Source organism: Pezoporus occidentalis, unplaced genomic scaffold (genome assembly GCF_034315485.1).
Source record: "Pezoporus occidentalis ecotype Australia unplaced genomic scaffold, CSIRO_AGI_Poc_V1 ctg11, whole genome shotgun sequence".
Taxonomy (NCBI): domain Eukaryota; kingdom Metazoa; phylum Chordata; class Aves; order Psittaciformes; family Psittacidae; genus Pezoporus; species Pezoporus occidentalis.
In genome coordinates this window covers 12,509,441-12,525,139 of record NW_026912886.1, presented here as the reverse complement: position 1 = coordinate 12,525,139, position 15,699 = coordinate 12,509,441, and the positions used below count along the sequence as shown (strand labels likewise).

The following is a 15,699-nucleotide window of genomic DNA, read 5'->3' as shown; positions in this document are numbered from 1 at the left end:
CTTGTTCCATATGATCCCAATCCGGCAAAGCACTTAGGCAGATGTGTAACTTCGCTTATGCAGAATGCACGCCTGAATTTCACTCACTGCAATGCATCGTTCACAGGATGTGTGACAGCAAAAGGGCCAACTTTCTGATGGACCTTTTTTCGGTATTACTACAATTAACCTGTATTTTCATGCATAGCCTTTTGCAGTACCCACATAAATGATGTACTGCTCAATTTTGCTTACTTATGTGAAATGCTCCTCACTTGAACATGCAACAAACTCATCACAGGATGAGTGATGGGTGCTGGAAGGTTTTCTCTGTGTATTTTTTTCTGGGTAGGTCATTATTATTTATCACCTTTTGTATTAAAAACAAAACCACCTGTTTGGCTGGGACTTTCCTACATGCGAAGCTCTCATTTTTCAGATCAAATGAAGTAGTTACTGAAGACACACTGTATCTTTCTATGTTATTCTGGACTTAGTTGAAATTGGAGATAAGCATTTCTTTCGCCATGTTCTCAAATCAAGTCTGTATTCTAGTCTGGATAATGCAATTTTCCCTATTTTCTAACGATGTTTCCACATCATAAGAGATGAGTACTGAACTAGGAGCAACTTTTCTCACTAAAACTAATAAGCCAGCTATCAGCCTTTTTAATTCTAGGATATTATTTCTTTGCATAAAATCCACTTGATTCATTTGAGTACAGGTATTCTTCATGGGTACAAATGTCAATCATCTTTTTAGACAAAGTTAGAAGGAACCTATAATTCAACCTGTATTTCATTACTGGTTACACATTTTAAACTAGATTATTATGGACATTCATGAACTTATTTTCACTTCTAACTGTAATTACCATTGCTCTGTAAGTAGAGACAGTGGCCAACATCAAACAGCGTTTCATACTCCAGCAGTAGCACTTTGCCACACATACTGTAATTATTTTTATATTTAAATCTTTTTTTCTCCCAGATCAAGGGAAGGCTGGGGGGGGTGGAGAACGGGACGACAGAGGGGAAGCATTTGTCATTTAAAGGGGGGTGGGAAGGAGGAATAAGGGCTTCCTAAAGTCTCAATCACAGGAAAAGGTTTAAAAATAACTTCTCCTTTGGCTTCTATTGACTTTCCTCTTCTGTGAATCATGAATCATTAGTGTGACACAAAGCGTACAAGTAATAAGGTCATGGGTTTTAGGAACTTGTCGCTTTGTAAGTTTTTCTTATTTCAACTTAAAAACATTTGTAGTTATTTAGTAAGTAAAATCCCCATCCTACACACTCTCCTTGTCTTGTCCTATGACTCTGAATGGATTATTGCTTGAACTGAATCATAAAAATTGAGAGGGTTGACATTTCTTTTCAGTAAATTCGAAATAGAAATGCTATTTAGCTACGTAACTTGCTCAATACCATTAAAATATGTAACATTTTGCTCATGGACAAAATTCAAGCTGCGGATGCCAGAAATGTTACTGCCGCTTTACTTGCCTGGGCATCTTGGGTGTTGTTGATCTTGCCTGTTGTGATGAGGGAGAAGTTGTATGCAAACAGCACCAGCAGAGCCAGGGGCACCATGTACAGTTCCACGGTCCAGACGGTGACCACAAATACCTGGGAGAAATAAAGCAGCAGAAGGGAACACATAAAAGTGTTTAAAGTGAAAGGCATATAAGCAAGCCTTTCAGTTATTATCCCTATGTACATTCATCCTTGAATCTCTGTTAACCTCATTCATATTATTATTATTATGGCAAAGAGAATCTGCTCTCAAAGCATGCTCTCTTTCTCTGCTGTTTGAACCCATTAGGCTTCTGTTTCATAGCTTCTCATCCCCTGTATCTGGTGAAGTACAAGGCCATGAATATACGGGTAGTCTGAAGGTTTTATTCACTTCTTCCTTGGACCCCCTCAAGCCTGAAAGACTTTTGTCCTTAGTACTAGTGGATAACAGACCCACTTACAGAGGTAAACCTGCACCACTTGATCAAACCCTATTTGCCATGGGATCTTTCATAGGTTAGAGGAGAGTTTAATCCTCTTGTGTAACAGGAACCATTCAGCTCCCTTGTCACTGCAAAGGGGACAACCAGCAAACGCACCTTCACCATTAATCCATCTATGTTCTCGGCATAGCAGCATCATTTCCTTCCAGAAGGCAAGGATCTAGGTTGCACATAATTTTGGAAAGGGATTCAGTAAGTCTCTGTTCTCATAACCTTGCTATTTTTCAGCATGACATATTCCGATTTCACTGGTTGATACCAAACCAAGCTGCAAGCCTATCTTGCAGTACCAACGGTACCTGAACAGACGGCAAACTTGGAGTGGTTGGCAATGCAAAGTTAACAAACTAAATCCAGAGCTGCCATAAAATGCATGTTGTGATCCCATTTCCTTTTCTACTCATACATAGTGTTTCCAGAAGAACTGCCTAATGGTGGTGGAAATCTGAAGCTATTTTAAACGCTCTCCTCTACAGACAAAGCACAAACACATTTAACTGTTTTTTCTTCCTCAAAAGGAACCTGGGTTGATCAGAAACAAAAAAAAACAACTAAACACATTTTTGGATTAATACAAGTAGGTGAAAATTAGTCAGATCCAGTTAAAGTATCTCAAACTGCAACAAAAGGGAAACTCTATGGGTAATCAGAAAGCTAAATCTCTACCGCCCTTCATCCTTGGCCCATTAGGTATTACATATATAAAAGCAACACTGACACTTGCAGAATAGGATATTTATGGCAATGTATTTTTGTGTTATGTATCTGAAAGTCCAACTACATTGTACCAATAAGAATTTCCCACTGCATTCAGCACGGTGAGAATTTATACCACTACAAAACAGCAGCTGTTGTAATTTTAAAACAGAAAGACTTGTCTGACATCAAGCAAGCGGTCAGTTAATATCTACCACGGGCCAAACATAAACCAAGAAACAATGACTGTATCTGTAACCTTCCCCAAAACAGCAGTTGCATTTTCTAGGGGGAACCTGACTTTATGCTATCGGCTGCTACGCAAGGAATTAGACTGTCATCCTATTATTGGCATTTGTGGGCCAGTAAAACAATCTCTGCGATATATTCATTTATAAAATGGGCTGACAGCCAGACAATATATCCCCATGCCATTGATTTGCAGCATAGGAATGTAGAAGAGAATTCGTTTTGTTTTTAATTTCCGGTCCTGATTTTCACCATAGGAGTGATAATGATTCCAACTGCCACATTTTATATGTAAACAAGGCAAGAGAAACACAAGAATCCTGGCCAAGAAGGCATGGTACTTGGTCTGCCTTACAGACTTCTTGCATGGCTTTAGTTAATAAAGACTTCAAAAACTGTTATATTCCAACCTAAGAAGTCCTCCCTAAATATAAAAGTTCTAATCTGAGCAAGTTCCTCTGAAGCTATTCCAATTCCCTTGCTTTGTAAGACAAAATGAAGCTGATACCAGCTCCTATCCTACTTTAAATGTCACTCTAAAGAACAAAGACTTGTTACTGTACACATCTATACAGATATCTATCTCAGGTATATATGGAGAGATAAAAACAGACACACACACATAAATACATCTGATCCTTATGTAAACTACTTCATGGAAATTCATATTGCTAGGTATTAATTCAAAACATTTGCTTCAGCCTGTTGGAGGAGGTTGCATTTACATCGTCTCAGCGGGGTATTTCAAACTCAGTCTTGTCTTAACGCAGCAAAAAGACTCCACCAGCAGTCAGCTAGGCAAAGTCCTACAGGAGTCAATGAAGCTCTTGAAGAACCTCTCTTCATTCATTCAGTTGCAGGACTTGAACCAATTTTAGTGCATCTGTCACCATCCTATATGAACATCACCCTGCTCGGTTGCAAGTATAATACAACCTTGCAATCACGGGTCATTTAGGCAAGATACAAAATCAAGACCTTGGTGATTTTAGATCCAACAGTACATTTTGTGTATTATTAAGTTTCAGACCTTAAAACTTAATTACAAAATCTCACTGTAGTCTCAAATTGATAGCTGAGGCATACTGCCGCTTCCTTTCTAATGCTGACTGGTTAATCGGTTGCTGAGTTATATCTCAGGCTGCGATGCTTTGATAGAGCTCCCACATCTCCTTAAGAAGAGTCGCTTTACTGCTACCGCCGCAGTAAAGGGAACTTTCATTACTGTGACACAACACAGACACAAGACAAATTGATTTAGCTATTCAGAAATTATTTAGCCTCGGAGGTATGGGAAATGATTGCTGTGAACATAGAGTACATAATAAAAGTTCAGAGGGTGTTTATAAAGCGAATGGAAATATTTCTGCGTTCTAACAGCCTTTTGAGTAGTTCTGAAACACTGGTTTTCAAAGCAGTTCCCAAACAGGCCCCCTGTCCTATTTTATCAGCTCTCAGGCAGCTTCCTGACACTGACTACAGCATCAGCAGCCCTGTGATATGGACACTCACACCTCAGATTACAAGGATCTTGATCATGCATGTTTTTATTGTCTCCGCAGTGATACCTTAAGCCTGGGAGAAGCTCTGCATTCTCCTCCCTAAGTTATTTTCTTATAATAATTTTTTTGACAAAACTCAAGAATGGTTCAGCTGCTGACGCACTGAATCACAGAATAATAGAATGGTTTGGGTTGGAAAGGACTTTAAAATCATCCTGTTCCAACATCCTGCCATGGGCAGAGACACCTCACACAATCCAGGTTGCTCCAAGCCCTGTCTGACCTGGCCTTGAGCACTTCCAGGGATGGGGCAGCCACAGCTTCTCTGGGAACCCTATGGCTCACCACCCTCACAGTAAAGAATATCTTCCTTATATCCAACCTAAATCTCCCCTGTTTAAGTTCAAACTCAAATAAATCTGTATATATGTCTCTATAATGGCTACTGCAAGGAAGAATATCTTCTTGATTTCTTCTGATCCTCTCAGCATTTTGCCTAATACATAGACTGGTAAGGGAAGTCATTAAAGGTTCAGATCACTTGTTCAATATCACAAATGTCAGGAACAGAAACCAAGCCTCTGTTTCAAATGATCCCGTTTTAACAAACCATACCTTTTTCTATGTTTCACATCATCGTTAGAGCAAGGTCTGTCACACATAATCCATTACATCATCAGTAACTTTTCTGCTGGGCTTCATACTGTGCATGAGAGAAGTTAAAAGGACAGAAGCCAATTTCTAAAATAACACAAGTGCAATCTGGTTTTCTGCGTTACTGCTTTTCATGCAATTGGAGAGTATAAAAGCCTATTACAGAACTGAGCATTTTAATTCACAGCATTATAAAACAATGATCAGAATAGAAACAGCAATGGTAAATGTATCTAGAGGGAGGGGGGGAAGAGCTCTTGAAACTGATATTTAGATGAGAGTTCTACCTAGAAGAGAACAGCAATATCACAGCCTTGGAGAAAGGACCACTTGATTTCAGCTGATTAATGTGTTACTATTTCAAAGGGCCTAATAACTACAAGTTAAAGCTCTGGAGGTTTGGAAGCTGTTTCATCTGAAAATCACTGAAGAGGGGTCCAACTGTTCCTGTCAAGAAGCATGGAGTTTGAACAACCATAAGAGTGGCCCTTTTGACAGCAGTACAAAAGATGAGAGAAGGCAGTCTCAACTGAAAGTAAAAACAAACCCTTAGAAACACGTTTCAAATCTGGTTTTTCTGCCCCTCTGGTTCCAATTTAGGATCTGACTATTAAGAACAGATTTTAGACGGGTGTCTACTAAAGTATGCCCATAAAACATTTGTCACCAGCAAACCCACAGTCATGGGATAGAACACATTTAAGAGGTTTAGAAACCTGGCATTAGATAAGATCTTCTGTGTAATTTTCCTAAGCAGTAATTATATAATGTTTTAAGTCTAAAAAACAAGCTGGTTTAGACCTGTTGAATCTTTGCGGAGAAGTAAAAGATGCTGTGCTGTGTGACAGAATAATCCTTGGAAAACAACAGCGACGTTGACAGAGAAGGAGAGGGATACATTCCATCAGATGGAAAAAATAAAAGTGAAAGGAGATTAAACGCATGCAAGGAACCTGCGGTAAAAGGTTATTTTCTCAGCCCTTGTAGGCTCCAATGCTAATGAAATGCCTCATCAGCAGAGCTGTGAAAAATATGATTTGAAACTCCAAGTTTCAAAACCACACACAATTTATCTGAACTTTAAACTACTAACAGCTTCCTCAAAAGTTTCCTTGCAATTTATAAACATGGTCAGTGCAATTCAGGCAGCCCAGAGAAAAACTTGAGCTGATGCTGCTTTGAATGGCCAATTTATGTCTTGAACTAAACAAAAGCACTGATTTCAATTTGAGACACAAAGATATGATCCCCTTTATTTACAGGGTAAATGAATTACATATTTTTAACTTATCTCTGGGTTACGTAGTCTCAAATTGCCGTGTTCGCACAAATGGACGCTATTAAAAAGGAGAAATTTCTGCAGCTCAATATTCAGGGACCAACGCTCCATCATATTTTTTTCCTAAGCTTTCAGTCCCTCTGCCCCAAACAAAATGCAGGATATTAGCCAATAACATAAGATACTTGCTCCCTAAAAGGGCATTTGAATCCCTTGGAGGCAATAAGCCTGTCGACAACAAATTATTTCTGACAGATACTTATTCCTGTCCTTAGAAAGGGAGAGTAGAAGAGGAGCGAAAGAACACACTCACACAGAGCAGTGTGTTTGCACTTTGTGCTTTTGGGTGGGTATGTTGGACTAGTGAGAATATTACAAAAAGAAGCCTATGAGAATTATGAAAATTAGACTAATACAGCCCCACATGAGGGCATGGCAAATACAGGTTGAGGCAGTCATCTTTTATGTATCTCCCACTAAAGGCCCTCTCCAAAAGATTCACTTTTTTCTTTAAGAACACAACCTCTTCCAAAGATGCATTCCAGAATTGCTTGTACTAATAGTCTCCTTCCCACATCCAACTGAGAGCACTCCAGTGCCACTTCACAGCCACCAAAGCTGGAGCTCAAGGAGGGGTCAGTTATGAGCAGAATCACTTCTTCATTGCAATGCAGTAAGAAAGAACATGGCAGGAAGAGAAATTATACTTAAATAAACCAGCACTGTCAGAAGAAATCTATTTATTTTAGATTCAATTTTTGTGTCCCCAGCCAAAGAATGCAGAGCATCTCAATGGCAGCATGAAACGTGCTCTGTATTGAACAGCGATGACCAAAATCGAAAATGACCAGAAGGAATAGAGGTCTTTAAATATTTATGCCACATTATCAATTATTTCTGCACTGCTCCACACATCAGTGTACAATTTACTAATTGTTAAGGGTGTGTCACAAGCAAAAAGCTTAGCTCTCCTACACAAGCTTTCCATAGTAAATGCAAACACAATTGGAACATAAAAAACAAAGACACAGGAAAAAAATCCACCTAAGAACCCTAAATCCAAACCAAAACACCAAAATAACTCAGTCTGTACAACATGCATGACCGCACAGAACTGAGAAGCAGGAATAAAGGGTATGTTTGTACAATTTGCTACCATCTAAATCTACCTGATACTTTTTCAGAAGATGCTTTGGGTAACAAACAACATGGCCACATTTGCCCACCTCTGCTGTCTACACAGGCCAAATGACACAGTGCAAAGCCATGTCCTGCTGCCATACCCACATGTCCCTTCGCTGCTTGTCCCAGATGCAGCTTGCTGAGAAAATGGTCAAGGATGAGATTAATGGATAGGAAACAAATCCAAGACATCCAGCTTGTGCTTGATGATTTACATTGTGATGATGCAACAAGGAAATGGAATGACAGAATAAAGCCTTTGGAGGATAGGAACTTTGGTCATCAGGGTCACAATTTTAACACCAGTTTGAACGCTCAAAAGGGAAAGAAAAAACCCAGTGCCACCTACTCCCAACAAAATAAGACATGAAATAATCAACAAAAAAAAAAAACAAAACCCAAAGAACACAAAAAATCTCATACAGTTTAAGTCAATATGTGCTAGGGTCTTTTTTATCACTGTCTGGTTTAGACTCTTCAGGGGGATCTCATTTTCTTTTCTGCTGCCAGGAAGTAGAAACTCATTTGTGTTTTAAATGAAAGCTGTGATTCATGTGCAATCACAGGACTCTAAGAAATGGAGCTTTAAGAAAAACCATGTTATTCTGCAAAAGTAACAGTGAAATCAGAAGAGTTGACAATACTACAATCTGTTCTCCACCACCCTCTTGGGACACTGCTGCCGGTAACTTCATCAGGGAAGGGTGGGATGCTACGCTGAAGACTGCAAACACAAAATGCTCACACTCTGATCCTGAATTACTTTTTGTCAGTAACATGTTTAATGGATTAATTCTTTATGCATAACAATGCCTGGAATCAGAGAGGAACAAAAATAAAATAAAAATCAAACTAATTAGAAAGTGAGAGTTTTCCTTTATTTTGATTATTTTGGTTATATTAATGAGGTTAGCCAGCCTAGAAAATTAAAACCAAGATCCTTAGAGATCTCTCTTTCATGAGCAGTCAGAAAAGAGCTGCTTGGTTCAAGCTTATTTCACTGAACTTAACTTACATATACTTAATACCTGTTAAGTTTACGTAAGTTAATATGCACATATTGCATTCCACTTATTTAAAGATTATCTGTCAGACTGGTCAGTGTGGATGATAATTTTCAACACAATACAGTGTGTGACTGGAGGTGTCACCTTTGTCCTTTAAGACACCCACATTTAAAGCCGAAAGCCTAACAGCCCATCAAAAGTCTAACCGGGTGCCTCTATCCAGTCTTCTTGTGGCTGATACTTACTCTTTATCCCTAACCCAAAAGAGCTTAATAAAAAGAACAAAAAACAACCAAAACAAACAACTACAACACTACAAGGTTTGGGTTCTATATTTATGTATGCACAACAGTTTTAGGGTAAAAATTTCAAATCCTTTTAGGCTGCAGACACTGAAGAAATAGCTGTTTGCCAGCATGCTGACGGTCTAATTTTTCCCTCATGCTTTTATCTAACATATTTTACATCTTCTGTGCCAAGTAAAATACAGTTAAGACCCTCAAGCAATAAAGCTTAAAACTGAAAAAAAGCAGGAAAAAAATATTACAACAGTTTTCTATCTTTTGGGGTAATCCGTTGGGAGTGGGTCAGGGGAATAAATCTGCATGTTATTTCTATCACGGACAAAGGCAATGGAGTGAATCCTAAAACAAAGAGGAGTTGGCATGCAAAAAACCAAACAACAAACTTGTTTTATATTGTAGCTAAATTAAATGGTCATTTTTATCTCTAATGTTTTGGTTTGTTTATCAGCAGAGTCATAGTTTCAGTATTACTCTCATGCAGAAAGTTATGATCTATCTTCGGGGAAGACAGGCATTATGCAAGTTAAAAGCCTGATCTTATAGTAAATAATTCTTCCCAAAAGTGTCAGAAAAAATATATCTGTGCTATTTAAAAGGAAGAAAAAATGTAGGTTAATTTTATTTATTCTGGATAAGGTGAACACCTTAAAAGGGTCATGAAAAAATTTATCATTAGCCGAGCTGATAAATGTCCACTTACTTTGGACACGTATTTGTTAACGCTGTGAGAAACATTAGCAGTGAGGGTCACATGGTGACGTAATTGTACAGGGGTGGAAAGAGGATTTGGTGGAAGCATTCTTTAACTTTGGGCTCCAACAGTGGGTTCCAACTGGTAGCAAATAGGAGGCGTAAACGATATGTTTAAACTACTTTAATGACTTCCTCCTTCACATTCATACTGTATTAGATCTGAATTAGTAAGGGAAAAAGGGCTCTTTAATAAAGCAAGTATGTTTAATTAGACTTCATTCAGTGTTCAGTAGCAGAAAGATCACCATAAGGTTATTTCCCTGACAATCCTCAGCTATGGCATTAAAAAAAACATATGAAAAATAAATCAGGTTGCAGTAAATCCACATAAATGAGAATTAGATGCTTGTACGCTCTAAGGCTGCAAAACTGCCCCATACCCTCCTTTTCAAAACCTTCCAGTCCTAAAGAAATGTTTTCAGACTGAAACTAAGCAGAAAAAGTAAATTAAAATAAATAAAAATCATTAATAATAACAACAACCACCACAAAACAATAAACTTAGATCACAAAACCCGAAACCTAAGAACACCTATAAACCACATTCAAAGCAGTATGACAATATCCTTTCAGGCAAAGAATTTCAGGCTATTCTCTTTCCTTATGATGTACATGGGATTCCCCATCACAGCCCAGTGCCAGAATCTCTCATCAACTCAATGACCATTTTCCACAGTCAAGAGGAGAGCAAAAACAGTAGTTGAACCCCAGCCCTTCCCACACCTGACACACACCAAGGACGGTGACAGAGATTACATCATTTCATAATCTGCAGTGTGACAAAATTGCTTCACTACAGAACAAATGCATGGAGATGACTGGGAGACTCACTGTAATTATACCCTAAATACATTACTATTGTACTAGCAACAACAGCAGTGACACAAAAAAAACATCAAGCATTGACAGCACGACTGTGTAACAGATTTTCCACTAGCAGACCTATAGCATCTTGTTTTCCAAAACACAGAACTATCTGAAAAAAACCCAACTTGCAAGACTCTTGCAATTTCAGGCAGCTGTTCAGGTAAAACTACAGCTAGAAGATTGTTTGTTTTAATAAAGCTATTATATGTGCAGCTCCAAATTAGGAATGGCAGGAGACTAGGGGATGCCTAAACCATCACCACCTGTTTGCCCTGAAAATCAATTAAAGTCACACTATCACAGCAATCCCTTCTTAGCTAATAAAAGTTATACAGCTTCAATGTGAGACTTTAGGTGCTTTGTGGGAATGTGCCTGAAATCTAAATCCTCAGTCTCACGTTACTTTGGTACTAAACACAACTCTGAACTAACCACTGTAAAACTTGCCTTTTTGTGTTAGAGAAGGTGTTAAGGGAAAAGAGACCCCGAACTGCTGTTTTGATGCAGAGGATTGAACTAATATTCAGTAAATCCTAACAATCCAGCCAAGAACATAATATAGAGCTTTAAGTAGGAGAAAACTGAAGTCCTTTATGACACATGCCTGTTCAACATATTCTGTGCTGCAGAACAGATCCAACTTTACAAGTTGAAAGCAAGGGCAGTAGAGACATCCCAAGTGTTTTAGTAATTAAACGAATATGCATAATGAACCATATGCCCAAAGGGCCTGTTCTTCATATGGGCCAGATTTTTGCTTGAATTTTTAATTTTTATATACAGATGAAACATTTCATGTAATATAGCAACAGTGCAAAGGAACATGCTATGCAGGAAGGGAAGGAGGAACTACCCATGTGAGAACGATCAGAATACACTTGATGAATTCTGCTCCTCAATTTCCGATTCAGAGCCAAGAGGGCTTTTTCTTAAAAAAAAAAAAATAAGAGGAAAAAAAACTCCTTTTCTCCTTTGAACAGCTGTATTAGTCATCTGCTCAGAGCCCAGAAAAGAGGCATTGAATAGATGTATATTTATATAGGTCAAATTTATACATTTGGATGTGTGAAATTGATTATATACACCAACACATTTAGATGCTGCAAGACTAGCAAAAACACAGACACTATCAAATTAAAATGCTTCTGATCCACCAGGAAAAAAATAACTACAGGGTGGCTTCTCTGTTTAGCAGGACCTGTCACGTTGTGGGAGCTGCAGCGAAACAGGACGCACTCACATCTGTCTGGGAAACAGGAATAGACGTTTCTAAAGAGATGGGTCAAATTGCACTCTTGTTGCACTAACATTACCCTGCTGTGAATGTGAGGATGCTGTGGCCTTGTTGCTCAAATATTAAATCTTCCAAATTTGCCTGGTGTTGAGCTGTGCTTCTCTCCTTTCTCAGTAATTCACCTTTTTTAATCCCCTGCTCTTAAAGCTCTTTGCCAAGCAAGAGAAGCATCCTTTGCAAACATAAGCCATTAGAATAAGCTAGTCATCTAAACCAGCAGCAAAACTACTTGGTGCTGATTGTCAAATAGCTACACTTCAAAATAAGAAGCTCGTTCTTTTAATTGGTTTTAATTGGGCAAATTTCTATTTTGCTTCATAAAGCCAGTGATGGGGGTGAGGCATTTGCCAGTGTGGACATGGTGGTTAAGCAGCAGAAAAACTTTCCTGCATGAGCTTCTGAGTCAGCTCTTCTATAGGATTTAGATTCTGTGAACCAAGGGAAATCAAATTCTTATCAGACTTCATGAGGGAAAGGAAAAACTAGTAGTAAATAGCAAACAGTGCCTCACAGTAGCTCAGGCTTAGCATTGTACCTTGATAAATAAGCAGTAATACACACAATGGCTGTGGCTGTTACGTGCACTGACGTGGTACCACAGAGATGCGCTGGGGAAGCACCAGATGTGCTCTAAGGGATGCAGGCAATAATGTGATCTACTTAGAATTATTAAAAGGGTGACTTTTCATCAGACTCAATGAGTTAAACTTTTTGTGGGACTTTGGGAGCTCCCATCACCAGCACAGCATGTGAAAGCATCCCGTCCCCAACCTTAAAGGATTTAAAAACCGAAATAACGAAGTTGTAAATAATAGCATTCATTGCTCTCAGTCCTAATTCAGGTCTGTGCTTTTGACATTGCCTGGTTTATGTGATGGAGTGGTCTCCACGGAAAGACAGATAAACTTCAACAGCTGTCAGAAGACAAAAATTGACAAGGAGCATCACCTTTCCTGCCTGTTTAAATCCTTTAAGGAAGTGTTGGAGCAATTAGAGAGGGAGTCTAATCTTTGCAGAGTGCATTAACACTCTCCGACCTCCCAGACAATAGATCAGACCTCAGACACATAATGCTTCCCTAAGGCTTTTTAACCAGAGCATTTGATCTCATAGTCAGTCTGTATGTGTTACTATAGGTATCAGTGTGTGAGGCGGTATTCATTGGGCACTAAAGGACCACTATCTCTGATAGTATTCATACAACTTTTAAAACAGAAAGCAGAAGAGCCACTGCAATGCATGCTCTTACAGAAGTACCACTTCCCAGAAAAAAGGGGGAAAAAAAAGATTAAAACAACCCAGAGTAGCTCTGCAAAATGTCCTCATTTTTATTAATCTCGTATTTCCTTTCTACCACCACTGTTTATTTCCCAGCTTTGGAATCCAAATATATTTTAAAAAAAAGCAGAGATTAGCTTTTTATTCATAGAAACAGTTATCTGATAATAATTTCAAAATACTTCATGTCTTAACCCCCGTGGAGTGACTTGTGGGAAAGGGAATTAGGAAGTCAGGTCTAGTTTATTAAGGAAATTGAAATATATCATTGCAAATAATTTTCCCAAAGGTGCACATGGAAGTATCTGGGGAAGTTTTCTTAAGTGCTAGCACAAGTCATCATCTAATTCATGATGGGCATCTTTGGTTAAAAAAAGAGGTAATATCACTGTATCAATTATGCAGTTCCCCATTTAATATTCTAAACATTTGAAGAAAATTTGCTCAGTGCTATTTTTTCTAAATGGAATTAGAATTATTTGCCATCATGTTCTGAGAGAGGCCACATCTGAACTGTTCTCATATGGACAATGCATAATGGGGTTTTAAAACCAGCTAACTGGATTCCTGCCCACTGCTGCAGTCCCACTAAGCAGTGGGTTTTCTTCCCCCTGTGTAGTCTATTTGAGGGACAGTGCTAGCTAACAATACTTGTATGAGCCTATCAATGCTTTGCATTAGCTGCTGGATTTTGTTTTACCTTTCTAGGCCTCCAAAAAGTGCCTTTTGTGAAGAACCTGAATTAAAAATAGTTTTTGCTGCTGTTTAAATGGGTATCTCAGATTTGCCAAACCAAGTGCATCACAATGACAAAAAGGTCACATATACCTAGTACATTTAAAAACAAACAAGCCTTCAAAGTCAAAGTGTAATGCAGTTATTTCTGATCCGAACAAACAATAGAATGCATCTAATGAAAGTTGACAATTGGCTTTGATACAGAGCTGTGCAGCTCCTCTGTTCCATTAAAAGATGAAAGCTGAAGGGACATACAGAAGACAGCGACTTCTCCCAAAAAGCAAGTAGAAAGTTCTGAACCTGAGCTAGTAGAGTAAATAAAGGCTGTTTAGTGGAGACTTTTGCTCACATATGAACTCATCTTTCAGTAAACATGCTGACTTTACATGGGTAATGTTAAGGCTAAAATAAATCAGCGTATTAGACTTGTACAAATCACTACATGCTTTACACACTTATTAACACTTCTGAAAATCACAGCACTGCCTTGAAAACAAACAAAAAAATCCCCACCTCAAAGCAAGTTAAGCTTGACTACAGTGTGGATGTCACAAGAATAACAGATTCAATTTTCAAGAAGTAAAGCTCTATTGATACTATTGGTACCGGTGTAATCCTTTACTGTGGCAGTAGTAAAATTTATTAATAATTAATAGTACAGATTTTGTTAATCAGATTTCTGGGATTTTTCAATAATCCCATTGTTCCAGCTTTATTTCCTAATGAATGCTAAAAAGAAAAAAAATAAATAAAATAATGGAAGTGACATATCCTAACTTAGGGTATTTTTGTTATTATTGTTATCCTTAAACAACCCAAGAACTTCCTGGTTGCTTAAGACTAGCCTCTAAGTCAAAGCACATCTTTGTTGCTAGTGAAGGAAAGTAAAACTAAAAGAGAACAGGCTTTTAAAAAATGGATTTGCTCTGTAGCTTCTGTGCTAATCCCCTTTTATTTCAGATCTTGTAAAGGCTCCAACTCTTTCTTATTTCAAATAAAAACATCCAAAAAAGCCCCACAAGAAGAGGAAAGCCTTAAGAGAAACCCCTCAAGGTGCATCTCTCTCCATCATAAACCCAAAATGTTGCATTACCTTCAAATAGGAAATTTCTTCCAGTTGTCACGATTTCTGCAACTAGTGTTAGATTAAGCGCTGGGAGAATGGGTGAATTAAATTAAAAATAAAAGAGTTCAAGCAAGAAAAAGAAAACCTGCCAGAAAAAGCTGACAAAAGCCTGAAAAAGCCAGAGCTGGCTCATTCGTGAGGGTCCATCGCCACCTACAGGATTTTCTTCCTCTTCAGAAAAGCTGCTGTTCCAACTCGCACAGGAGTTGCCCCAAAAGGAGTATGGAGATTTTTAAGTGATGCTAAAAGTAACATCAGTTTGCTGAAAGTTAATGGAGTTGTGGTGATTTAAACCACCTACGGATATATCTCTGCTTATTCCCTCATAAGAAACTAAAATATAGATAATAATGATTAAACTTGCATTTATGTTTCAAGGGAATGCATCGCTTTAAGCTTGCATTGGATTTTAAAATAAAGGATTTGCCTTTTTTAAAAAGAAAAAAATAAAAGGGAAGAAAAGAAACACAAAATACTGACAGGGTTGTTCCACCAATGACAAGGGAGATAACAGTTAACATCTACAACCTTCCTGTAAAACTCAGTGCTTTAAAGTACTTTCCAAGAGGTGCCAGGTCAAAGGAATGTGAATAATGAGACAAAACCAAGTAGATCCTGACTGAAAAAAAATCAATACACCTGCGGTTCTAGGGGAAAAGAGCACACTAAGTAGAAGAATTCTTACTTTTAATGATAATTCCACTTTGTAATACATACCTTTGCATAATAGATTCTATGGGTTTCCTACCTTTATTATTTTTTTGGTTGG

The 15,699-nt window shown here is 38.2% G+C and overlaps 1 protein-coding gene across 3 annotated transcripts in view; it reads right to left on the bottom strand.

Moving 5' to 3' along the window:
* The window catches only part of MCTP2 (multiple C2 and transmembrane domain containing 2), a 123,939-nt gene that overhangs the window by 21,673 nt on the left and 86,567 nt on the right, over positions 1-15,699 (bottom strand). For all 3 annotated transcript variants that reach the window (XM_062631365.1, XM_062631354.1, XM_062631372.1), the window contains one exon: positions 1,486-1,608. In XM_062631365.1, the coding sequence (XP_062487349.1) occupies positions 1,486-1,608 (123 nt within the window). The remainder of the gene's footprint in view (positions 1-1,485; positions 1,609-15,699) is intronic.